The 27,921-nt window shown below is 35.9% G+C and overlaps 1 protein-coding gene and 1 long non-coding RNA gene across 3 annotated transcripts in view; one reads left to right on the top strand and one right to left on the bottom strand.

Moving 5' to 3' along the window:
* The window catches only part of LOC308636207, a 770,476-nt gene that overhangs the window by 86,204 nt on the left and 656,351 nt on the right, over nucleotides 1-27,921 (bottom strand). The gene's annotated exons all lie outside the window — the stretch shown is intronic.
* Nucleotides 1-27,921, top strand: part of NSF (N-ethylmaleimide sensitive factor, vesicle fusing ATPase) — a 156,636-nt gene that overhangs the window by 80,382 nt on the left and 48,333 nt on the right. For both annotated transcript variants that reach the window (XM_081271460.1, XM_081271459.1), the window contains exons 9-13: nucleotides 6,839-7,038; nucleotides 14,262-14,427; nucleotides 15,149-15,223; nucleotides 15,683-15,870; nucleotides 26,293-26,388. In XM_081271460.1, the coding sequence (XP_081127586.1) occupies nucleotides 6,839-7,038; nucleotides 14,262-14,427; nucleotides 15,149-15,223; nucleotides 15,683-15,870; nucleotides 26,293-26,388 (725 nt within the window). The remainder of the gene's footprint in view (nucleotides 1-6,838; nucleotides 7,039-14,261; nucleotides 14,428-15,148; nucleotides 15,224-15,682; nucleotides 15,871-26,292; nucleotides 26,389-27,921) is intronic.

The raw sequence follows: 27,921 nt of genomic DNA, 5'->3' as shown, positions 1-27,921 counted from the left end.
TTACTTATTCCTCTTAAGTGTAGTCTACACTGTGTGTTTTATCTTTAGCATGTTATTGGTGATTTTTGCATCCTGTTGATTTGTCCAACAGTCTATCCTCAATTTTTTACCTCCTCTTGTGTATTGAACATTTCTTTCAGTCCATCTCAGCTTGTACCCAGCACTTTGCCAGTACCAATAGCTGTGCAGCTCTTCATATTTCAGATGTGAGCTTCCTGCTCACTAGCTTCCTCCCATTTTCCTCACTTACTTCTCACTCAAGTTTGTTTACCACTTACTTCCCAGGTCTTTTGTCCTCTCTTCCCTCTTTACTCAGGTTAGATTCCACATATCTATCCCTCTATCATATCTCTCCCTTATGGCCTTGCTTTGCATTGTCTGTGGGTCAGAGCTGCAAGTGTTTCTCAGCTGCCTGCCTACTCTATGCCAGTACTCTCTGCCTTTAAAATGTGGTTTTAGAAAAATGCAAAACTATGGTGTCTGACCTTATTTTAAGTTTATGAGCCATATGTCAAGTGAGCCCTCAGTATTTCTTGGTATAGGCATTTCCTGATATTCCTTCTGTGCCTTCCTGTTCCAACCCATTTACTCTCCTATTCTCTGAGAGGACCAGTTCCTCTTTTACTCTCTCAAACCCCCAGCACTGCCTTTTCCCATCTTCCATTTCACCAGCAGATAGTGACTACCTATTATCTTATCTACATATGAGTAAAATTAGCAACTCGAATTCCAAAACCACATATATAAATCTATTTTTGACCATTTTAAATTGTGCTTTTCGCTTCTACCTGCCTTTCTGTTCCTATAACCTACTTGAATCAAATGTATGAAATATGATATGTCAAGAGCTTTGTAATGTTTTGAACAACCAATAATAAAAAAAAATGAAAAAAAAAAAAAAGAATTGACAATGTGTCTGCACCTCCTCCAAGTTACAGGAACAGTTAGTAAAATAAGAAGTGAAGTACTTGGACACAGGAAATTAAAAGAGATTCTTTGGAGCTGTTTGATTATACTAATAGTCCACAATAGTTCTTATTTACATAAGTTATAGAGGAAGGAGAAAAGATGGGAATAACTTGGAAATGAAGATTAAAGCCTCATTTTGTGGAAATGATAAAAATGTTTAGGACAGGCACATAATAGTTTTTACCTTACCTTATACTTGTGGTGGGAAAATCAGGCCATAAAATTGAGTTGTAAATATGTTAAGTTCAAATTAAATTAATTTAATCCTGTTATTTACCTCATAGAGCTAAATTTTGGGGGGAGTGGGGTGGCAGGGAGATGGGTACCAGGGATTGAGCTCAGGGACACATAACCACTGAGCCACATCCCAGGCCTTTTTCTTTATTTTTTATTTTCAGACAAGGTCTTGCTAAGCTCCTGAGGATGGTTTTGAACTCTGAACAATCCTGTTTCAGCATCCTAAGTTGCTGGGATTACAGGCATGTGCCACTGCACCTAGCTCCTGTAGCAAATCTTTAGGACTTAGTTTTGGAAAAGCATAGGGGAGGGCTAAAACCAAAAAAGTCAAGATTTTTATGCATGCTTACGTGAAACTTACATTTATAGAGTTGAATAAGAATCTATACCTTTCCTAACACTGACTTGCTTATATAATTACAAGAGGATAGTCCCTCAATGACCTGAATCTCATATGCTGAATTCACTTACATAATGGCATCCATCTGCTCAGGCACATTTCCCCATGTATTTCCTAATTCCCTGTGTTCTTTACCACATCACCCAATATTCTCTTCTCATGCCTTATTTTGTAGATGATCTAGCTGGCCCTTGCTTCATATAGTGAACCTCAGCTTGCTTCCTATTCTTCCTGAATTTAACTAGTCTCAGAAGGAGAGGCATCCTGGCAAGCTGGTCCCCTCACCCACTCTCCGAATCCCTCTTTGTTGCTGGAGTTCCTGAAAATGTGAACTCCATGCCTGCTTAGACTCCTCAGCTTCCTTCTATGTAAAAAGAAGGGTACCTCAACCCAAAATGCTCTGACCTGATCTAAGATCCTGTGGCCTCAGTCAATATTAACTTCTGGATTTTTATATCCAGTGGCTTTGTCCCATGCCTCATCACCTATCTCTGCAGCATGTGTCCCTTTCATCACATTTCTCTGCCTAAAACATTTTGTGGCTTTTTATGTGCCCAGAGCAAGCATCCAAAAATATTTTAAGATGTCAGAACCAGTAGCTCTGATATCTTTTCTGAGTTTTCAGCCTATATTTTTAATGGGCATTACTGCCCAAATCTCAAATGCCTTATAGCCAAAAACAAAGTGATGCTTTCCTCAAACTGGCTCCTCCTCTTGCCATCTCTTTGGTATCTCTGAGGTTGTCATCATTTTACTCTTGTGCCCCCGCTAGAAACCATACAGCCAACATTGACTTCTCCTTCTCTGATTTCTCCTTTGTCTCTGTGCTGTAATGAATAGCTTCCATGTCTTCCTTTTCTTTCTTTTCCTACTCTTTTTTATGACTATTGACTTTCTACTCCTAGTCTCTCTCTTGTCTTGATTATAGTACTTTCATGGTTTTTAATTTGAATTCCGTAGACTGACCTCAAAGACTTTAAGAATCCCCTCAAAATTATATGCAAATTTTGTACATGTGCATTTTCAGGGGGTGGAGGGCTCCGTTAGACTATTCCATTGGAAAGGAAGTGAGAAACAGAATGAGAGAATGAGACAGTTTAAATCAGTTCCACTGGTTTTTTACTTTTATACCTTCCCTTTGCTATTTATATTTAATTCACTAACCCAGGTACTGATTTCTGTGTTATGAGGGACTTGCATGATATTAAGATAAAGCAAAGGAAAAAAAAAAAGGGAGCAGCAGTCAGCACAGCTCAGCAGTCAGACAGTCCAGCAGCTAAAGATCAGAGGCTGCCCAGAATCAGAACCAGGCTTTGATGTCCTGGAGAAGCTCAGGAGAAAGCTGGGGTGTCAGCAACATTGGAAGGTGTCCTTCTGAGACCTCTGGACCCGTTTGCTCAAGTGCTTCCAGAGGACTAGGAGTGGTATGAAAACTCAACTAGCAAAAATAATGGAGAGTCAGTGTCTCTAGAAAAAGGTTAAAAACATTCCTCCAACCAGCCTTCCACCCTCTGCACCTTTGTTTCCCAGTCCTTCCTCTATTCTGCCACCAGAGTTAGCTTTTATCACATCTCATTGCCTTCAAAACAAGTTAAAAACTCATGGTGTCAAGACCTGCCACAGCCCCGTCTCCTTAGGACTGTCTTCCCCTCAAAAGCTCTAGTTGCCACTGGCTGTTTTGAGAGAACAGCTTCCATATCCATAGTTCTATGCCTTTTACCGTGTGAGTCTTTCCCTTTTTGGTGTCATTTCCTCTCTGCTGTCCAACCACAAACCTACTCATCCTTTTAGGCCCAGATTTTATGTTACCTCTTCCCCTGTGTCCATTCCTAATTTTCTGCCATCACTCTGGCAGAATCAGTCTCTCCTGGCTAGATTCCAAAATCATTTCATACATATCTCTGATATGTCATATTAAATTATAGATAACTTATTTTTATTTCTGTCTTTCCTACTAAGCCATAAATGCCCTGCAGGTAGGGACTGTCTTTTTCATGTTTGTATCCCTAACACCTACCTTAGTACCTAGTCTAAACAGGAGCTTAATACACTTTTGTTGAATGGAATTAGTTTTTATGACTCATTTAAAATTAGAGACCAATGCTTATTTAATAAGTCAGAATAGACCATAATAATAATAGTCATAACAAAGTCCCATTTCCACTGCTTATTCAAGTAACCAGTTCCTTTGTGGAAGTGGATTTTGAAAATCTTCACATGTCATTGTATATTTTTGAAGTGCTTACTTGAGATCCTAAAAGAATTATAGTACTAACGCAGACTAGAATTTCTAAGACATCCCTATTGATGTTATATTGAATATGTTCTGTCACTTATATACATATCTATCTATCTATACACACACACACAGACACACATATATATAAAATAAGATCTACATATATGCATCTTGTCTGTTTTTCTCTTTACCTTCAGGGTAATGCTTTGTGAATTACTTATTTTATAAGATCTGAGTCGGTTGAATTCGAAATGCAGTAAACTGAGCATTTTCCATGTACAAAAAGAATTGCAGGGGCTGGGACTGGGACTGTGGCTCAATGGTAGTACATTTGCCTGGCATGTGTGAGGCCTGGGTTCGATTCTTAGCACTCATATAAATAAAGTAAAGGTCTATTAACAACTAAAAAAAAATTTTAAAAAGAATTGCAAAGTTAGGATTCTGTTATTTATACATTATAAAGTTTATTTTGCTAAATTAATGAAGTCTCAATTATTAAAAAACGTCTTTTTTCTTTCAGTATTTTAATTAGTTCAGCAATGAAAGACATCATTGCTCCATAAATTAAGAGCATCAGATAATTTTGAAAAATGGCCTTTCCATCATATTCTTTGAGTGTTTTCCACCATTTAGTTATTCAGTCCTTTATTAGGTATACATTATGTGTTAGGCATTATGTTGGACGTTTTCAATTCAAGACAGTACTTGCCCTTGAATAGTAGAGCATCAGGTAATAGAGAAGAAGGCGAATAAACGAATAATTACAATATGAGCCTTGGAGAAGAGAAAGGAAACTCTTTTGAGAACTGAAGTTGAAGTTGAAAATGGATGCATCTGCTGACCAGTTGGTAGATAGAGAAGCAGAAAGATGAAGGGAGTTTGTGCTTGATAATCTTTTTTCTTCTTCTTCCTCCCATTCCCCCCACCCTCCTTCTCCTCCTCCTCCTCCTCCTTCTAATATGTGAAGTAGGAATCAGGAATCTAGGTCATCTCTAAGAATTAATGGCATGGAGTAGTTCTTGAGAAGAAAGGAACAGGGAAGATTTAATAAGGAGAATTAGAGAGGAGCTAACAAAGACAAGTAAAGAGTGGCATGCAGAATCGAGAAAGCAGCGAGTATGGAACTGAAATTGGCTAGCATAACACTGAGGGGATGTCAGTCAGCATGGTGGTGTAATTTTCTCTGGCGGTGCTCTGTGGCCAGTGTGTGGATAAATAAAGCTATGTTGTATTCAGGGCTCACAGGATGGGCATGACAAAATATAAAAAGGCCAGGGAATTAAGAGTCCTTCCAAGAAAGTATGGCTTAATATGGAAGCAGGGTGAAGAGAGAGGCAATAAACTTGGAGAAAGTAAAACGTCAAGAAACTAGGCATGAGGATAAGGCCTGGGACTTTGCAGGTACTCAGCAAATCTTCCCTTTCTGCTTTCTGACTGTCCTTTCTTTGTACCTATTCCTCCTCTCCCCCCATCTGCCTCTGCTGTGGTTCAGACATATGAATAGTTTGCAGTTGGCTTAGAGGAGAAGATCAGGAGCCAGGTTCCAAAGTCCTCAGCCCATGGGTCGCAGTGACTTGGATGCTGACAGTGCTTGATAGTGCTGGCCCCTAGGAGAAGCTCAAGGCTTGTCCCCTCATTTCTCCACCACTTCTGCTTGAAGGGTGGGTCAAAGGATGAATACATTATATTGGGCCATGGTTCTTGGGGCAGGGATTAACCTGTGATGAGAAGGGTTATGTCTCTGAGTCTTCAAGGGTTTTCACTAAGCCCCCTTCTCTCTACAAGCTAAACTCTAAGCACAGATCTTAGTTCTTTTGAGGATTTAAAAGGAAATCTTTCCTTGAAGTAAGGATAGATGTAAAGACCATACTGGCAAACCAAAGGTCTTCCTCCTCAGAATCTAAAGTTGCTAATAGAGTTGGTTGTAAGTTGTAACTTATTTTGCATAAGTATACATTGTTGTACTCTTTTCTTAAAGATGTACTTTTTCAGACTGACATTTCAAATAAAGACAAACCATTTTCTGTGGAAACACAGATATGTACATAGCATTTCCAGAGGACTTTTTTCACCCGTAATTATAACTGTTGACATCGAAGTCACATTATTTCAGAGTGCTTTTTTGGGTATATGTAGTAGAAAGGAAAAACTCATCAGAAAGAGACCATGCACCTTAACTGTGCAGCTATTAGAAGGGGGAGGGTACCCAGAGGAATAGGCAGAGGTTATAGATCTTCATTTTAGAAATTAAATAGATGAGTTGGCTAGAGACACCTGGGGAGTCTCTATCCTCAGTTGTGCTGTTTTGGATTGTTAATGGAACCTTTAAGGCATTTAGCAATTCCTGCCTAGAAAATAATTGAATGCTGCTTCTGAAACTATATTTTCACCTGGATTGCTCTAAAGAAGCATGCTCCTCATTTGACATTAGTCACACAAAGAAATTCAGCTTTGTTCACAGAGTTGGTGACATCCATCTGGACCCTTGAATTCCTCTAATGTTCATCCAATTCAGCATGCTTGCCCCTTTGTTCAACTGCTTGTCTTGACAGGTGGACCCAAAATTCTATGCATTATACTCTCCATAGCCTACATCATGACAGATTTGTTTTGGGTTAACCACCCCCAACCTTAAAAGGTAATGAAAATAATTAATATCTCATAATTACATATCTAGATCAAAGAGACATTTTCCAAGTTAGGAGTGTTTGTTCTAAGTGTTAGTTCTAATATATTTTTCCAAAGACCTTTAGCTGGCAGCTTTTTCCCCTCAAACATTAATGCTGGTATTAGGAATGGTTTCTGAATTTTATTTTAAAGAGAGAAAGAGACACTGTTCATTCTTGTTCTGTTCATGGCACCTGGATATTAATATATGTAAATAGCACTACTGTGTTTTTCCTTTAAGTACGTATGAAGAAGAAAGAAAACCTTCCCTTAAATGTCTTACTTGTATTTTAGATGGTGTAAGAGTGTTTTCTTTTCTTTTTCAGGTTGTAAACATGTTAAAGGCATTCTGTTATACGGGCCCCCAGGTTGTGGTAAGACTCTCTTGGCTCGACAGATTGGCAAGATGTTGAATGCAAGAGAGCCCAAAGTGGTCAATGGGCCAGAAATCCTCAACAAATATGTGGGAGAATCAGAGGCTAACATTCGCAAACTTTTTGCTGATGCTGAAGAGGAGCAAAGGAGGGTAATGTAACTATAACTTATAAAAATGTGTTCCCACTTATATGATGAATAAAATCAGAGTTATGGAGGCAAATTTGTTATTGTGTTCTATATTTTCAAACAGCTTATAGGTTAAGTTTACTTAGTACTTAGTTTATATTTTACATTACCCCAGAGATTATGTGGGATTTACATGATGTGAGCAGATGTCATTGCCCACATGTTCATAACATAAAGGGAGATGATTGTATAAGCCAAAGGTTTTGCAAAAACAGATCATGAATATATTTTCAAGTGACACTTTTATACCGCATTACTTTCAAAGACTTGAACTCATTTATCTTTTTGAAGCAGGGGGATGGGGGTGGTGGTGGTGGTGGTGGTGGTGGTGGTGGTGGTGGTTGGTAAATCCATGTATAGACTTACAGAATTTTATTCACACACACAAGGTCTATGATCAGAAAGCTAGCTTACTTACACTCAGTCAGCTCAGTAGTAGAGTAGTAGAATGGCAGGATTGCGTTGTCAGAGCTCAAAGGATTTGAGTCTTAGAAAAAAATAAAATTAACTTAAAAATCAGACCAGAGGCTGGGTGTGATGGTGCTCACCTGAAATCCCAGAGACTTGGGAGGGAAGGATCACAAGTACAAAGCCAGCCTCAGCAACTTAGTGAGTCCCTAAGCAACTTAGTGAGACCCTGTCTCAAATTAAAAAATAAAAAAGGCTGGATATGTAACTCAGTGTAAGCACCCCTGGGTTGGATTCCCAGTACAAAAAAAAAAAAAAAAAAAAAAATCAAATCAGAGTTTACTAACTGTGATGTTTGATTTTATGTGTCAACTTGACTAGGCCACAGGGTGACTAGGTATTTGGTCAAACCTTATTCTGGGTATGTCTGCGTGGGTGTTTCTGGATTAAATTAACTTTTGAATCAGTAGGCTGAGTAAAGCAGATTCCCCTCCTGATGACAGTCCCCATCCAATCAGTGTGAGGCTAACAGCTGTCTCCTCAACAGAAATAATGGAAACAAGACACCCATTGAATATCATTTTTAAGGGGCTGAGAGGAAATAACTAGATTTTTTAAAAATATGAGATATTATGTTTCTGGGTTCTATTTGTATTGGTAAATATAAGTCTTTTTTTTTCCCCCTGGTGCTGGGAATTGAACCCAGGGCCTTGTGCATGCAAGGCAAGCACTGTATTAGCCGAACTACATCCCCAGCCTCATATAAGTCATTTTAATATCTGTATGGTATTCCATTTCTTACTGAGGAGCAGTCAGGACACTTTTTTTTTTTTTGAGAAAGGGTCTGACGCTGGCTACAAACTTCCAATCCTCCTGCCTCAGCCTCCTGGGATGTTGGGATTATAGGAGTGCACCGTTTTCTTTTTATTTTAGTATAGTTGGAAATAATTAATGACAATGACATAATTTTTAGGATGATGCAACAGCATAATGTATTTTAGATTTATAAGAAGATTCAGTGGTTATTGAAAGATAGAATGAGCATTATTCTATTTTAAAAAATACATTTTCCTTTTTATTCTTTGGAAGTTTTATAAAAAGGAAAAGATACAAAATATCAGTCTTTATAAATAGTTTGAACTGTTCAAAAAGAAAAAACCTGAAATGAGTCTAATGGACCCTGATGGTTATAGGCACAGGTAAGTTAAGATGCCATGTAAAGAAGAATTTTGTAAAACTTTAGTTATGATAGTTTCCACTTGGCTACATAGGTAACTTGGGTGTTGTTTTTAAACTTGCAGGCAGTTTGAATATGATGCTACTAATGATAAACATTTGACAGCCAGGTGTACTGGCCCATGCCTATAATCCCAGCATCTTGGGAGGCTGAAGCATAGGATCACAAGCTTAAGGCCAGCCTCAACAACTTAGTGAGACCCTGTCACAAAATTTTTTTAAAAAGGGTGATGAGCTGGGAATGAAGCTCAGTGGTAAAGCTCCCTTGGGTTTGATCCCCGTAACTGGGGGGGGGGGGGATAAATTGGCAAAGACTTTCTAGATAGATTTTAATCAGAGCCAGCCTTTTTAGTGATATCTTTCTCAAATCTTTATGTCCAGAAAAGGCTTGCTATACCCAAGTAATCCCACAGAGGATAAATGTGTTACATAATAAGAAGCATCCCCTCAGTGATTCTGGACAGTCCAGGCTGACGAAGATGAACACTTGCATATAGGTCAAACTAGTTAAATATAGAACAGCCACTTTCAAAGGCTGTTGCCAGGGGCTCAACAGCATCGGCTCTGTTTCTATGGGGAAAGACTGCAGATGGTTAAAAACAGAGCTAGAAGCCAATGAACTAAAGTAGATTGCATTGTGGAAATTCAGATCCTTTGGTAAAGGCTTTATTGATAATTCAGCTATATTAATCTGTGAACATTAATCTTGATATCCTTCCTTACCTGATTTTTAATTTATTGTAATAAGAATTTGCCTTTATTTAAGTAACACACCTGTAAAAATTGATGTTATTGTGCAGACTAGGTTGGAGAAGGGACCTGATGACAGGTCAAAAGATTAGTAAGGTTTTGAAAAGGTCAGAATTGTACTGAATTATGTTTAGGACAGATTACTCCTGTGATCATTTAATCACACACAGTGTTCTTATTGTCTTTGGCTTCCCTGTCCACATAGGTGATTTTTGAGGTTGGACTGAAAAGGAAGTTGTGATTCCAGCTGCAACACAAGGCACATTGACAGTAAAATTCATACATTATACCACTTTTTTGTTTCTTGCTATATTGAGCAGATAAACATGAATAAAAATGTCTTTTAAAAATCAAGTAAAGGGCTGGGTTTGGTAGCTCAGTAGTAGCACATGTGAGGCATTGGGTTCAATCCTCAACATCACATACAAATAAATAAAATAAAGGTATTGTATCCATCTGCACCTAAAAATATTTTTTAAAAATTAAGTAAAATCTCACAATTTTCAGTCACAAACAAGAACATCCTTCTTTTACACTAAAGATGGCAAGAGTTAATACCCTCTACATAGAATTTCTTTGGCAAGTCTAAGCTTATTGTTCTGATTTTTCATTCCCAATCTTTTCTACAGATGGAAAGATGAATATTTTTAGTGTTGAATTTTTAAGGAAGCAAGCTCTCTCATTTATCACTAGACATCTACACTATAAATATAATGATATTGAGAAACTAAGTTGTATTTTTTTCAGATTTGAACTTAATTTTTAAAATATTTATGGAAGGTGAACAATTTATAAGTAATATTCAGGGAAAAAAATAATAAAACCTAGTTAAATTTTGGAAATGTTTATTATTGTATGACTATCATCTCACATAGAAGTGCATTAAAAAATGAACAGTACTCCAAATATGAATGTTACAATAAGATATTTACCAGTTTTGGTATTATTGTAATACAGTAAAATTGTTTTTTTTTTCTCTTCTGGTGTATGGTTTTATGAATTTTAACATGTGTATAGATTAATAGACCCACCACCCAAATAAGGATATAATATTAGTGTTTCCTAAATTATTTTCAGGATTTAGTCTAATTCTAATCAAAGCTTGAATTCCTCTTTTTTTTCCTTACTCTCTTTCTTATTTATAATTGGTGGAGGCTGTTTTTTATCTGATAGAAGTACATATGGTTGGAAAGAGCCAAGATAGTCTTGAAAAACCTGCCTAACCTACTACTATAGTTACAGAGATATTAACATCTGTGAATCCCAGGACAGAACAGATGAACTAGTAATATCTAGAATGCATAAAATCCAAAGCCTGGTAAAGATGGCATCTCAACCAGTGGAGAAAGAAAAGGTTACTTAGTCAATAGTATTGGGTCAGTTAGTTAACTATTTGAAGAATTATTTGAATTCTTATCTCTCTTGGGGTAAGCTGGAGATGTGGCTCAAAAATAAAATATCCCAGATAAAGAATTGTATGTAATGGCCGGGTGCAGTGGTGCATGCCTGAAATCCCAGCAACTCAGGAGGCTGAAGCAGGAGAATCACGAGTTCAAAGCTGGCCTCAGAAACTTAGTGAGGTACTTAGCAGCTCAGCAAGACCCTGTCTCTAAATAAAATACAAAAAAGGGCTGGGGATGTGGCTCAGTGGTTAAACATCCCTGGGTTCAATCTCTGGTGCCAAAAAAAAAAAAAAGAATTGTATGATTATATGTAGTATAATTAATTTAAAGAGCAGTAAAGGTAGGTGACCATTAGTGTCTATAATGGGGAAGAATTTTAAGGCTTAATGTAACAGAAAACATAGAAAAAATAAAAACTAATAATGTTGACTATTTAAATAGTATGAAAATCTTCACTTGCCAGGCATAGTGGTACACACCTGTGATCTCAGTGGCTCAGGAGGATGAGGCTAGAGGATCACAAGGTCAGCCTCAGCAAATAGTGAGGAATAAGCAACTCAGCAAGACCCTGTCTCTAATAAAATATAAAAAAGGGCTGGGGTTGTGGCTCAGAGGTTAAGTGCTCCTAAGTTAAATCCCTGGTACCAAACAAAAAAACTTTCACTTATCAAGTCAAATGGCAAACTGGGATAAAATATGTGCAACAAATATAATAATTTCCTTCATAAAACACTTTTTATAAAGCAATAATAAAACTTTAAATTCTAGTAGAAAAATGTACAGAAGACATCAAATAAGAGAACTCACAATGATGAAAAATGTAATTTACAGGGCTGGGTATAGCTGAGTGGTAGAGCACTGAGTAGTAGAGCCCAGCAGGTGTGAGGCCCCGGCGTGGTGGTGCGGGGGGGGATGCAAAACTTCTAGCCTCTTCAGCCTGTATTTAGACAAATGTGATTTAAAGGTTTATAGAAAGATCAATCCCTAGCACTGAAAAATAAAATTTAAAAAAAAAACTCACAAAAGGATGCCACTGTTAATACTTTTAAAAAATATTTTTAGTTATAGATTGACACAATATATTTATTTTACTTATTTACTTTTATTTGATGCTGAGGATCAAACCCAGTTCCTCACATATGCAAGACAAGTACTCTACTACTGAGCCACAACACCAGCTGGAGAATTACTTTTTAAATGTTTCTAATATTCATTATTTGTGAATCTCTGCCAAAACAGGCACTGTCATAGTCTGTGGTGGGATTATAAATTGAGAAAACATTTCTGGAAAAGTGTTTGACACCCTTCTCAGGTTCCTTAAAATACTCAACAAACCTTTGACCTAACAATTTGCCTTTAGAAAATAATCATATATATATTGTGAAGCAACATATATATAAATATCTAATAAGGTATTAAGTACGGGAGTTAAACTGTGGAACTAGTCATAATGAACTAGTATAAAGCTATTAAAAATCATTGGGTAGTTATGGAAAAGGATTTAAAATAAAGACTGGACTTAATAGAGCAGAATATAAAATATTATATAGCAGCATCTTGGCTGATTGACTTTGAGGTGATTGTGATCTCAATTTTTTTTATATTTTTCTAAATTTTCTATAGTCGTATATTTTGCAATTAGAAATAAAAATAGCCATTTGGAATTGTTCTTAAAGAATAGTTAACATTCAAGAGAATACAAGGTACAGTGAATTTTCAATTTTTAAATTAAATTTAAAATGTAGAAATAAATCTGTAGAATGTTAATAGCAGTTATCTTTAGGTGATCCAATGTAGTTTATTTTTAAACTTTATTTGTATTTTACAAATTTTTCTCAGTTAACACACTTATTATTTTATAATAAAACAATTTTAGCCTCATAATCCTCAATCTCACTATGCTCATCGTTTAATTTATATTATTCATGTACTGTTATATTTAGGTTATGTTTATTTTTTTCTGTTTTGTTTTATTTTAATCCCCAATATGTGGGGGGGGGGGTTGGGATATTGAACCCAGGGCTGCTCTACCACTGTACCGTTGAGCTGTATCCCCACCCCTTTTTATTTTATTTTGAGCCAGGATCTCACTAAGTTGGTAAGACCAACCTCAAACTTGCAATTCTCTGTCTCAGCCTCCCAGAGTGGCTGGATTACGGGTATGTGCCACTGTGCCCAGCTCCTAAGGTTCTTTTTTGTGTTAAAAATAAAAAAGAAAGAAAAAGAACTATGGCTGACAAGAATTAGCTGTATATTTCAAAATAGCTGGTAGAGAGGATTTTGAATATTTCCAACACAAAGAAATGATAAGTGTTTGAAGTGTTAGATTTGCCAGTTACCCTGGTGTGATCATTCTACATTGTATGTATATATTGCAGTATCACACTGTACCCCATAAACATGTGCAGTTATTATGTGTCAATTAAAATTTTTAAGAAAAAGAAAACATTTCTAGCATGTTCTTCTTCCTTTGGTCCCTAATAGGTGGCTTAATTGAATATAAATTGTTAGAAGGTCTGTGTTAATTTAGTCTAATAAATTAACATTCAAAAGTATTTGTTTCATGCTAGGAATACAGCTCAGTTGGTAGAGTGCTTGCCTTGAATGCACAAGGACCTGCGTTCAATCCCCAGCACCACACCCCAAAAAAGTATTTGTATCTATTAAAGGTCAGAAATACATAAACATAAACTAATGTCTTTTGATGATGGCTGTTTACAATATCAAAGCAGAAATCACTATGCAGAAGAAATAGGACCCCTTTACCATGTTCTTATAAACCGTTTCTCTGTTCCCACTTTACTCTTAGAGAAAAATAATCTGTTTTCATGTGATGTAAGTAAATTTGAATCACGTTCAGTTTCTTCATCATTTGCCCAATTCCCAGCCACCCCCTGGGTGGAGTTAATCGTTAGCTATATAATATGGCAAAACAAACATTAAACTTACTGCTTCTGGGACAGTCTTCTCACCCAAACCCAGGGAAAACGGGAGGAAGTTGCTCCTCACTGACTTAACAAATGCATCTGAGAGGTGTAAGAATTCTTCTTTCAAGTAGTAAGATAAGACATACATATAAGTTCACATTTAGTTATTTGATGGACTGTTTACTTTATATATATGTATATAAATACTATATAACAGTATATTTTTGTTTCATGACTGTTAAATGTGAGGTTCAGGGATGTCTTTTCGGTTTGTAGAATTCTGAAAATAGAGTTCTAATACCTTTGAGAGGGCATCAACTGTGATTAAATTATACTTGCTACATTTATTGTTCGTACTAGAGTGAAATCAAACTGTTGAAAGCTTTGTTTTGCTTTTTTGATTAATTTGTTTAATAATACATTTAAATTGTGACCTTTAACATAATTTCTTCCCTTAATAGCTTGGTGCTAACAGTGGTTTGCACATCATCATCTTTGATGAAATTGATGCCATCTGCAAGCAGAGAGGGAGCATGGCTGGTAGCACCGGAGTTCATGACACTGTCGTCAACCAGTTGCTGTCCAAAATTGACGGGGTAGAACAACTGAACAATATCCTTGTCATTGGTGTGTATATTTCCATTTAGAAAAGTTCTAGTCTTCCAAAAACATGAGATCTGTGTAGGTTGTAATTGTGTCATTGTCTCCAAATTAGAATCAAGTGATGTTGAAGACTATTTGCATGTTGAGTTTTAATAGGATAAATAAAAGTTGGGTTTTAGTGAATTGTAGGTTTAATGAAAAAGGCAGCGCTGTGTGATGCAGTGGTTTTCAACCTGCATTACAGCAGGCCCCCAAGGCCCTCAGATTCTACATCACCATTGTCACTATTTTTTTTAACTGTTTTATGTCCTGGGCTACTTCCTGATGATTTTGGATGGGGTGTGCAGAGCTGTTTTATGAAGTTTTAGGACTGGCCTAAAAAATGGGAAGGACTTTGAAATCAGAGAGTTTATGTTCACATTGCCCCCATCACCTTAACAGGTCATTTACCTTCTCTGAACCTGAAATTTTCTTTTTAATTATTGAAAGTTTTCATTACTTTTGTATCCTGTTTGCTTGTAAAGTAGTGAAATACTAAAGCAAAATCTCTTGATATTTTCATTAGAATAGATCAAGACTGAATGTTGGTTTTTATTTGAGAATAAGTTGGTTTACTATTTGACTTTTATAAAATGTCTTCTTAGCTTGTTAGAGAAATTACTATTACATATACTGAAGGGACATTTTATATTATTTTCAAACTCTGATCATTTGTTTGTCACTTTGTTTTCACATCTGCATTCAGGAATGACCAATAGACCAGATCTGATAGATGAGGCTCTCCTTCGACCTGGAAGACTGGAAGTTAAAATGGAGATAGGTAAGTAGATCTGTCACTGATGGCTGTGCTGTGTGCATGCACACATGTGTTCTGTGTACACATGTAAATGCTTATAGCATTCAGAGTTCATTAAGAGGAGCAATATCACCTAATTTAAATTTTGTTAGAAAATTTTATATCTATGGAAGAGAAAAAAAATTCTATATCATGAGAAGAAGGTGTTTGCGTGCTTGAGCACCTAGAAGAAAAGCATTAGGATTATAATTATGTCTTTTTTTTTTTTAAAAGACAATTTCTTTCTTTTTTTTTCAGAGAGAGAGAGAGAGAGAGAGAGGGAACTTTAATATTTATTTTTTAGTTATCGGCGGACACAACATCTTTGTTTGTATGTGGTGCCAGGCGAGCGCGCTACCGCTTGAGCCACATCCCCAGCCCATATAATTATGTCTTAAGGGCTCTCGAGAGAAAGCAAATGTATGTCTATTTTATTTTTTTCAGGCTTGCCAGATGAGAAAGGTCGACTACAGATCCTTCACATCCACACAGCAAGAATGAGAGGACATCAGTTACTCTCTGCTGATGTAGACATTAAAGAATTAGCTGTGGAGACCAAGAATTTCAGTGGTGCTGAATTGGAGGGTCTGGTGCGAGCAGCACAATCCACTGCTATGAACAGACACATAAAGGTCAGGAAAACCAACTCAACTAGGTGTTTGCAGTTCTCTTAGTACCATGCTCACGTTCTTTTTCCTATCAAGCATGCCAAGGCAGGTAGACTGACTTCTGATAGAGAAAAGAGATGATAAAGAAGTAAGAATTAAGTGTCCACTGCTCAATCTTTAGAATACCAGAAAGAAAGACAATGCTACCAATAGTAACCACTACCTTATTTTGCCTTCATCTTACACAGATGCATATAGCAAAGGTTTCATTTACTTATTTTTTTGTGTATGTGTTATTGCACCCAGGGCCTTATGTGCACTAGGAAAGCACTCTGCCACTAAGCCACACTCCTAGCCCTTGAATTAAAGATTTTGAAGTTTTTCAAAATCTTTGTACTGGACTGGGTGCAGTGTCACATGCCTATAATTCCATGGCTCGGGAGGCTGAGCAGGAGGATCTCAAGTTCAAAGCCAGCCTCTGCAAGTTAGCAAGGCACTAAGCAACTCATTGAGACCCTGTCTCTAATTTAATAAAAGGTGGTGGGGCAGTGCAGGGAATGTGGCTCAGTGGTTAAGAGCCCCTGGATTCAATCCCCAGTACCAAAAAAATAAAATAAAAAATAAAATCTTTGCACCATATACATTTATACCTTAATATATCATAAGTTGGATATTAGAATATAGAGATTGCTACATTTAGCAAATATGCCAAATACTTGCAATTTTGAAATAATAGGCTGGAGATGCAAGATAATAAATCATGACCTCTTCTCTCAAAGGGTTCAAAGTCAGGGAAGCAAACATGTTTGCAAATTATTACAATAATGTTATAGACACTGTGGCAGAAATACATACCTCTATGCTTTTCTTTTGATAGATTTGATAAATAAAGTGTTCTTGATCCTAGCTCCTTTCTTCAGTTTTTAGTTATCAACTATAGACAGATGACTCCCAGATTTATATCACATTTCTTGAACATATCTGTTTCCTACTTTCAGATTCATTTTAAATGCTCCCACCCATGTTTTCTCATGTCTCATATTTAATTTTCCAAAACCAAATACCCTTTTTTACTATTTTTCTTCCTGCTTCTATTTCACTGTTTATTCTCAGACTTAAAAATTCAGGATTATCTTTAATTGCTGCTACTTCTGTGTCCCATATCATGTCATTTGCAGGTATTGTTTAGTATCCTTCAGTTTTCACTGCACCATCCCGACTCGGCTGTGGCTCTCAACAACTGCCATCACCCATCTTCTCTTTGACTAACTTTCCCATCTCAGATCATGATCATTCTACCCTTCATGACTCAACATTTTCAGAGCAAAATAAATATTTCTTAGCCTGGTCTTTAAAGTTCTCTAGGTCTGCCTATAATTAGCCCTTCCAGATGTTTTCCTGATTATTCTCCATATACTTCAGCCAAACCAAAATACTTGATGGTTACTAGTTATCAGACATTAATTTATTTTTCAACTTCTCTGCTCTTTTTTTCCCTGTTATTTGAGGATCTTTACCCTCTATATTTACCTGTCTCATATGCTACCCTGTCCTCCAACTTTTTCTGATTCTCCCTTTCAAGAATGATGTACTCTCTTTCTTCCTGAAATAGTAATATATTATTAGAATGCCTCCAGTTGACTTTGGTCCAAATAGATTTATTCAGTGTCTGCAGTATACTGTGCACTGTGCTAGGAGTTAATGCTATAATTGCAGAGAAGTAAATTGCCTGCCATTGAGTAGCTCCCAGTCTGATCCTCCCTATCCAGTCATTGAAAGTATATGCAAGGTAAGGAAGTTAAAAAGTATCAGGTGTGGTCAACATAGGGTGAGAGAAACCACAGAGCAATTATCTGTGTGGATATGAATATCTCTTAATGGGTAGAAGGAAAACCATAGGCCAAGGATCAGGGACATAAAACAGCATGATGTGTTGAGTAATTTGGTACTGCTTCAGCACAGAAGTCAGGGAAGGGGTACTAGGAGAGAAACATTGTTGTATAAGTCAGATGACTAAAGCAAGGGATGGAGCACAAAGAGTCTTTTATACTCTACTAAAAATATGGACTTTATTTTTCTGCCAGTAGTGCTAAGCCATTGAAGAGTTTTAAGAATAGCAGTGAAATATTGTTAAAACCGTATCAGTCTGGCAGCTGTGTCAAGTGGAGTATTTAGGGGAGTAGAGTCAATGACATAAGACAAGAGAAGGGAACTTTTATAGCAGGCAGGAAATAATAAAAGCCTGAAGAGAGAGGTCAAGTCTGTTGAAACTACTGGGGTACATCCTGTCAATGATTCTAGACCAGAAGTCAGCAAACCGTGGTCTGTGGGCCCAATCTGGTCAGCCACCAGTGTTTATGATTAAACTTTTTTTAAAACACAACTACACACACTTATTCATGTCCATGGTTGCTCTTATGCTGTAATGGCAGAGTTAAGTGTTTGCAACAGAGACTGCATGGCCTACCCAAAGCTTAAAATATTTACTATCTGTTTTTTTATAGAAAAAAAAAAAGTTTGCTGACCCCTTTAGATGTTAAGTCTATTTCTTTTTTTTAATTAAATATCTTTATTTATTTATATGTGGTGCTAAGGATCAAACCCAGGGCCTCACGTGTGCTAGGTGAGCGCTCTACTGCTGAGCCACAACTCTGGCCCCAAGTCCACTTTTTAATTCATCTCGGAATCTTCTGCAGTATCCCATATAGATATAAATACTGAGCATATGATAATATTCAGAAAATATTTTTTCAATGAGTAAACTAAACATGTAGTCTGAAACTCTATACATGAGTCATAGTTTCTCTAAATAATAGAAGTGACTTTGTTTTAGCTCATTTTTTCCAAAAGTTTGATCATTATGGGAATACAGTATTAGGTTCATTAATGCAGCTTATACCTGCAGAAATAAATCCATTCTTCTTCCTGGCCATAGATAAGCCTTAGTAAAAAGTGGTGGTGAGTTCAAAAAAAATTATGTAAGTGATATGAAAACTGCTCCTTAATGATCCTTCAACTTAGGCCACAGGAGGATGTCTTAGTATAGTCCACCATAGTTAATGTGCTAGTTATTGGACTTTCATGTGCATTGGCCACAGATTTAATCATTTGTCATTTTTACCACAATAATCTTTTCCCAAAATGTTACTCTAAACCATTGTCTCACAAAGAAGTGTTCTTCAAATCATGTTGGGTTTATCTATATTGGAGGCAAGAAGATTGGTAGGAAGGTCACAGATTTCTTAGTCAAGAAGTGTGGTCATATATTACACAGTTCTTTTGCTGTTTGTTTCTGACCTGTCAAGGGGAAGTACTATAAACTATATAAATGCTAGTTACATACATGCGTGTGTGTATGTATGTGTGTGTGTATGTATTGTTGTCAGTGGACCATTATTTTATTTTTTTATTTAATGTGGTACTGAAAATATAATCTAGTACCTCACACATCTAGGCAAGTGTTCTACCACTGAGCCACAACCTCAGCCCTCTGATTTTTACTCATTATTTTCACTCAATACTTATTCAATATTGCATTTATAATTTTTCTAATTATAGAGCTAAAATGTTTGTTACACTGTATAGAATATGTTATTCTTCAGATCTTCAAGTCAGTAGTGTGAACAGTTGACTGTTGTTTCCCTCACTTTTTTCATGTGGTTGAATATTCTTAAAAGCTTCATGGATACATATTAATTTGTCATCAATGCTTTTTGTATCAAATAGGTTTCAATTTTTCCCAATATCAATAAAATAGCTAATGCGCAGCACTATGTGGGCTCTTAGGAAAGAGAAAGATTACATCACTAATCTCACCCCCCAAAAGGCATACTACTAACATGTGTTTCTTTATTTCTATTTCTAACAGTCTGCATTGTTAAAGAGTCTCTAAACACTGTTTTCCCAACTGGATGACTCCTCAGCAGAACAAAAGACATAGTTTCGGTTTTTCCACTGCTGTAGATGTTCATAGCTTTGTTTGTAATGTTTGATAAATACGTTTTTAATTTCAAGCTTAGGATTTAAAGTTGGGTAGAACTTTAAAACATCCATAACATTCAACTATTATGACATTCTTTCTTCATAGTATTAAAAAAATGCACTTTAATGAAATAAAAAATAATTTTAAAAAATGCACTTTAAGTGATATTTTGCTTCCCTTTCAAAAGATTAGACCTAAAGAAAGATTTAGCCAATTAAGTAAACAAGTCTTCACTGTTACACTATTTTTTCAGGTTTTCTGAAACAAGTGGAAAATCCAGCCGTAAACACCTGAGGTTCATGTCATTTATACTTGAACCCATGTTTTCGGTCAACTAAAATTCATGTGACATTTGGTTGTTTTTGTCTCGAAAGGAATTTCTGCTTCAGGTAGAAAAGATTCATAATCCAAATTTCTTCTCTAATCTGCTGTAAGGAATAAATCGAGGACACAAATACTTTATAATTAAATCAAAGCTCTGAATTATATTTACTGAATTTCAATAAAATTAATTCTTTTATGTAGACTTTTTGATTGATTATGGTTATTCTACCCTTAATTTAAGAGAAGAATGATAAGAACTTTGAAAGGTCAGATTTAAAAGGTTATGAAATTTAATGGTGACCACTTGATATTTGCTAGTGTTGAAATACAAGCTAATGAGTTTCTGCAGGTATAAGTTGAAAGATGCTGCCTCTTCTATATTGATTAGGTGTTATAAATAAACTGCAGAAAGTATCTTACTAACTCAAGCAAATGAGAAAAGATTTTCTGAATGAGTAAAAATTCAGAATTCTTGACTTTTAAAATAAGACTTTGCTATTTTTATAAAATAGTAAAAGTTGATTAAGAGAAATCCTTAAGGGCTGGGGTTGTGGTTCAGCGGTAGAGCATTCACCTAGCACATGTGTGGCTCGGGGTTCGATCCTCAGCACCACATATAAATAAATAAAAATAAACATATTAAAAAAAGAAACTCTTTAAAAAAAGAGAAATCCTTAAAAATTTTACTTAATGAACAAATAGAAATAATTTACAATTGGAATATTTATTATTTACAATTAGGTAACTTTTAAAATTTCTGGTAAGATTGAAAACAACTTGTTCTAAAATAACTCTTCTTCCCACCATCTTAATCCACTTAAAATTTAATTTTTAATTGACACATAATAATTGTACATATTTATGAGATAAGATATGATATTTCGATACATGTGTATAGTATGTGATGATCAGAATGATTGGCGTATCTGTTACCTCAAGCATTTATCATTTCTTCATATTTGAAACATTCAAAATCCTCTCTACTGGCTGTTTTGAAATATGCAATTATTGTTGTCAACCATAGTTCCCCTTCCATGATTTGTAACATTTGAGGTTATTTCTTCTAACTGCACCCTTGTGCCATTAACCATCTTCTCTCTGTTCTCTCCCTGCCCTTCCTGGCCTCCCATAACTGCTATATCTAATCTTTACTTCTATGAGATAATTTTTTTTAGCTTCCACATATAAATGAAAACATGTAGTATTTGTTTTTCTGTATCTGTTTTATTTCACTTTTAATTCATTGAAGTGAATTCTTTCTTAATAATAAGTAAAAAGCTCCGCACAGTGATGCTCACCTATAATCCCAGCAGCTCAGGAGACTGAAACAGGAGGATTGCAAGTTCAAGACCAGCCTGGGCAACTCGGCAAGACCCTGTCTTAAAATAAAAACAAAAAGGGCTGGGGATGTTGCTCAGTAGTAATGCACTCCTGGGTTCAATCCCCAGTACCAAATAATAATCACAGTAATAATAATAATTAGTCAAAAGATGTTTTGAACCACCTTCATTCCTGGAATTTTGATTTTTTTTTTTTTTTTGGAAGCACTAAAAGATGGACAAGATTTTTCTTTCACATTACTGTGTGTTTCTGTCATTTGAATTCAGTTTTACTATAAGAGCAAATCAAAATATCAAATATCATAGTAAAAATTTAAGACTACACAAGGAGGGGCCATTTAAAAGAGGCTGGTAGCTTCACTGGGATTTTAATATGATTCTGTCGGAGCTTGCTTCTTCACCTTCATGTGATAGTTTGCATTTTGTAGAATCCTTTTAGATGTGTCAAAAGTTTTAATCAGTTAAAGCTTTTGTGTAAAGCTGCTCAGGACGGAAATCCTATGTCTGCCTTTATTGACTTATAAAAGCCTCCAGGTTTATATCAAATGAGATAATGTAATTTGATGAAATGAGATAATGTATATGAACCTACTTGATGAAGAACTCTAGATCTGGAGGTGTAACTCAGTGTCAAGGGTGTGTGTTTAGCACATGCAAGACTCAGTCCCCAGCACACGCGCGCGTGCACGTGTACACACATACACACACACACAAAGTTGGCTGTAGAGATTTATATTTTATGAGTTATCAGAATTCTTTTTTTTTTCTTTTTTGATGATGGTGGTATTGGGTATCGAATGCAAGGCCTAGCACTCTGCCACTGAGCCACATCCCTAGCCTGAGCTAACATACTTTTTTTCATGGAGATGCCCGTTTCCTATAATACATTTCCCTTTTTTTAAACTTAGAAATGCTAAATAAATATGATTAATACTTATTGAATGCCTAATATGTACCAATGAAACCCTTATTAATAATCTAAATGCCAACTGTTCTATTTAAGTGGAATATTCATCTATTTAAATGTTACTTATCACTTTCTTTCTTTTTAAAAATATGGAACCTGATATAGTTTCAGTGATGTTGTCTCCCCAAAGATTCAGGTGTTGTAAATTTGTTGCCCCAGTGACAGTATTGAGAGGGGCTATGAAACCTTTAAGAGGTGGAGCCTAGTGGGAGGTCCTTAGGACATTGAGCCCTACCCTCCCAAGGAGGTGAAGTATTTCTTCTCAGACCCTGATTAGTTCTAGAGAGAGTATTCCCATAAGTCTAAGCCCCCCTCCACCCAGTCTCCCTCTGGCTTCCTATTTAGAGAGATGAATTCTTTTTTTTTTTTTTAAAGAGAGAGTGAGAGAGGAGAGAGAGAGAGAGAATTTTTTAATATTTATTTTTTAGTTTTCGGCGGACACAACATCTTTGTTGGTATGTGGTGCTGAGGATCGAACCCGGGCCGCACGCATGCCAGGCGAGCGCACTACCGCTTGAGCCACATCCCCAGCCCCAAGAGATGAATTCTTTATCCTGCACACACTCTTCTCATCTGCCATGGGGCCCTTGCCAGAGTGTGCACCATGGTGTTTGGGTTTTCAGCATCCAAAGCTGTAAGCTAAATAAACCTCTTTTTTTTTTTTTAATGTTAATCTGCCTCAGGTGTTAAGTTATAGTTAACACGAAGTAGACTATCATAGAAGTCATAAATGAATACACTCTATTTTTAGAAGATTCAAGGATGCCAAAGTATATAGGGAAAAATGAGAAAGACCATGTCCAACATCCCTTCCTTCTCCTTTTCAGAGGTAGCCAACATTTGGTATATACCTTTGTAATTTGCTTTCTTCATATTTACATTCATATACATATGTGCTTTCAAAAAAAATGAACATTAATGGAATTTGACTATAGTTTACATTTTTTACTTGCTAGTATGTCTTGGATAATCTACCATGTTGGTACATATAAGTTCCCTTTATTATTTTGGACAAAGGCACAGTATTCTAGAATATTACCACATGATTTTAAATGTAAGATCTGTGAGGGTGAGACTTGTCTATTTTATTTAGTGTTGTCTTTAGTTCCTAGAGCACTCAGTAAATATGAATGAATGAATGGTTTAACATCTAGGATATTTCTGGTTGTGTCTATTAAAAACAATACTGATATGAAAATGCTCTCTCGTGCCTCCTTGTGTTCATATGGGAGTCATTTCCAGGTCAGATATCCAGACATATTTTTGAAGACATAGGTTCATTGTCTGCTAGTTTCTAGTATTGCCAGCAAAGGTGTCATCCCAATCTTACTCCAATTTTTTACAGGCCACCCATTTTTGTCTCATAGAAAGGTTCTTAGACTTTTCCATCTTTGGTGCTCAGAAAATTTACAACAGTGTGTCTAGACAGATGTGGTTGCTTTTCACTTATACTGATCAGCACTCATTGAACCCTTTAAACTACAAAGACACGCCTTTCTGTAGCTGTGGAATTTTTTTCTCTTCTGTCTTTTGTTTCTTCTTTATTAGTCTTTCTGTTCTCTGCTGCTCAGACTCTTGTTAGGTCAGTGTTAAGATTTCTGCATATATCTTCCATGCTTTTTAATCTTTCTCATTTCTTGAAATTTGGGGCAGAAAAAGAAACAAATACATGTGTTCTCTTTGCCATCTTGATCCAGTTTCTTGACATAGTTCTTTTTATCCCCTAAGGCTGCCCCCCCCTTTTTAATGTCTGTCGTTTTATTTGTCTCAGGAGTTGGTTCCTAAAGGAATATGACTCATATTTTATATATTGATGGAAGGTTGATATTTGCTTAACATACTTTTGTTTTATAGTCAGCTTTTTTTGAAGATGCCTTTTTAAAAAAAACCATGATACCAATTTAAAAATTAGACTGACTCTTGCTTTGTGCTATTGGTAGTGAGCCCAGTCACATTAAAAAATGTGTTGGTATCTTAATCACTCATCAGGTCCAGGCAGCTCCAAGTGCTGATAAAGACCTTGATGCTTCTCCAGATGTCTAAGTGTTAGCTCCAGGTGCAGTAAGCAGAATATTTGGAGCTGGCACTTAGGTTCTCAAGCACACACTATGATTATAAATCAGTTTCAAGTCCTTGGTCTCCTAGACAAATGATTCTTAAACCTGGTTCAGTATCAGAATCATTCCATGGCACTTCATAAACATATAAAGGTGTAGACCCTCCATGGGACCTGTGAAACCAAAATCCTGAGGTGGGTGGGCTGGGCATCTATGTCTTTGAAGTCTCATTGTGTTGGCCATGCTGGCCTCAAACTGCTGGGCCCAAGTGATCTTTCCTACCTTAGCCCCCCAAGTAGCTGGGCCTACAACATGTACCACCACACCCAGCTATGCCTCGCTTTTTTGTTGTTGTTGTTGTTGCTGTTGTTACTGTTGTTTTTGTTTTGTTTAAGGACTATAAAGTATTCTTTGGTATAGATATGTTGTAATTTTCTTCATTGACCCCTGTTGGTGGACATTCAGTATGCTTCCAGTCTTTTATTATTACAAATCACTCTAGTAGATATCCTTGTACATTTAGCTTTGTACACATTTGTGAATGTATTTATGGAATAAATTCCTAGATGTGGAATTGTTCGAAGGATGTACATATTTATAAATTGAAGAGATTTTTAAAAATTTGTTTTTCTAAGTTTTTGGTTATATTAAAATATGAGTATCATAAAACTTACCAACTTAACCACTTTTAAGTGTATAGTTGAGTGTAAGTTTAAATGTATAGTTCATTTGTGGAACTGTCACCACTGTCCATCTCTAGAACTCTTCATCTTGTAAAACTGAAACTCTATATCCATTAAACACTAACTCTTAATTCTACCCTCTCCCTAGCCTGACAACCACTGTTTTAACATCTGACTGACTGATTTTGACTACTCTAAATAGCTTACATAGGAAGAATCAGAGAATATTTGTATTTTTGTAATGGATATATTCCATTTAACATAATAGTCTCAAGATTCATTTGCGTTATAGTACGTGTCAGAATTCCCTCCTTTTTAAAAAAAATTTAGATGTTAATGAACCTTTTATTTTGTTTATTTATGTGTGGTGCTGAGAATCAAACCCAGTGCCTTACATATGCTAAGCAAGCACTGTACCACTGAGCCACAACCCCAGCTCCCCTTCCTTTTTAAGACTGAGTAGTATTCCAGTGTATGTAGTTAACACATTTTGCTTATCCATTCATTCATCAGTGGATGCTTGGATTGTTTCCACATCTTAGCTATCATGAATAATGCTACTATGAACATGGGTAGGCAAATATCTCTTCAAGACCCCGTTTCCATCCTTTGGGTAGACACCCAGAAGTGGAATTACTAGATTATACATTAATTCTATTTTTCATTTTTTGAGGAACCACTGTACTGTTTTCTACAATGTCTGCACCATTTCATGTTCCCCAAGTAGTGCACAAGAGTTTATTTTCTCAACATCCTTGTCAGCACATATCATTTTCTGTTTTGTTTGTTTGTTTGTTTTGTTAGTAACCATCCTAATGTATATCAGTTGAAATGTCATTGTAGTTTTCATTTGTATTTCCCTAAATGGTTAATAGTGTTGAGCACCTTTTCATGTGTTTTCAGTCATTTGTACATCTACTTTGGAAAAAATGTCTATTTAAATTCTAGATTTTTTTGTGGTTGAATTTTAATAGTTTTTCTTATAAATTCTGCATATTAATCCTGTTAAATACATATGATTTGCAGAAATTTGAGCTTTTATCTGTAAAAATATGCTTTTTAATCTTCAGATTTTTTCCCCATTTTGACTTAGGCAAGTACTAAAGTGGAAGTGGACATGGAGAAAGCAGAGAGCCTGCAGGTGACAAGAGGAGACTTCCTTGCTTCTTTGGAGAATGATATCAAACCAGTGAGTATAGATAATTGAGTTATATATAAGCCATAATAATAGTGATGATAATTCAGGAAAAATAAGTGCCATTTTCCCAGTATTACAGAAGATGATATCATATATAGTTTTATAAAATGAAAAAAATCTTAGTACTAGAAGTGTCCAATATATGAAATATCTGGGGCTGCTGACCCAGTTCACTGGACACTCTGAGTTCCATCACCAGCATCATAAATAAAAGTAAACATCTGTACGATGTCTCTTGGTGGCTGGATGATTAACCATTATCTAAATATTTTCATGATAAGAAGCTTACCACCTTATATGGCAGCCCATTCAATTTTGAGACTTTATTAGTTCTTATTTTATATTGAACTAGAATTAGTTTTCTTATTGATTTTCATATAATCTCAAGATATAGAAACCTGAATTCATTTCATCCTTCACATGTGAGTTATTAGCTCTTATACCCTTCCCCCTCTTCCTTTCTACTTTTCCTCACCTCCTCTAAGGGTTTCTTCTTTTTTTTCAATTCCTCTAGTTCTCTGACCATTGTAGCTTCTAAACTCTTAACAATCCTAAGTAATCTATAGAGTTTTCTGAAAATGTACTCAAAACAGAGTCGGAGCTTCAGAATATAGGATAAGGTCATTAGCTCATTTTTCTACAAAACAATCACTAACGACTTCAAGTAGCCATTGTTTAGAGTCCTTTTGTTAGTACAAAAACAAACTGTAGAAAGGCCCAGTTCTTAAAGATTTGTTTTCTTTCTTAAATGGAAAATCTACACAGGAGTAGATTAATCTTATTCTTTTAATTCATGACACACTTTTGTCATTTGTCCATATACATAGTGTATGTAAAATAAAATGTGTTATTTGTTTGTTACTTTCTGGGACTTGCTATTTTATTAAATATTTCAATTACCAAAAGTCATTCATATGATTTCCTATAACTATACACCATTCATTTTCATTACTAAATAGCATTCTTTGAAGTATTGAATACCACAATGTATCCATTTCCTGCCAATAAATAAAGTTTCTGGGGTTTTGGTTATATGAATTTCCAACTTTAAAATATAATTTCAAATCATTTTCCAAGAGGTTGAACCAATTAGCACTGTCTCCAATAATGTAGGAAAGACGCTTCCTCTACATCCTCTCCAACACTTGGTATTCTCAAACTTGAGTCTTGCCATCCAATTAAACGTAAATTCTAAGGGGGCTCATTTTGGTCTTGTTTTCCATTTCACGCATTACTTACAAAGTTAAGCATTTCTCATGCTTATTGACTTCATGCCTGTCTTCTGTGAAATGCCTTTCATGTCTTTTGCCTATCTTTCTGTTGTATTGTTTATTTTTGTTTGATCTGCACCAGTTCTTTTCATAGTATTCTTTTCTCACTTTAAAAAAAATATTTATTTTTTAGTTATAGGTGGACACAATGTCCTTATTTTACTTTATGTGGTGCTGAGGATCAAACCCAGTGCCCCACACTTGCTAGAAGACCGCTCCTCCTCTGAGCCACAACTTCAGCCCATCACTTTTT

Source organism: Spermophilus citellus (genome assembly GCF_964194105.1).
Source record: "Spermophilus citellus genome assembly, chromosome: 17".
Classification (NCBI taxonomy): Eukaryota; Metazoa; Chordata; class Mammalia; order Rodentia; family Sciuridae; genus Spermophilus; species Spermophilus citellus.
This window is presented reverse-complemented; position numbering and strand designations above follow the sequence as displayed.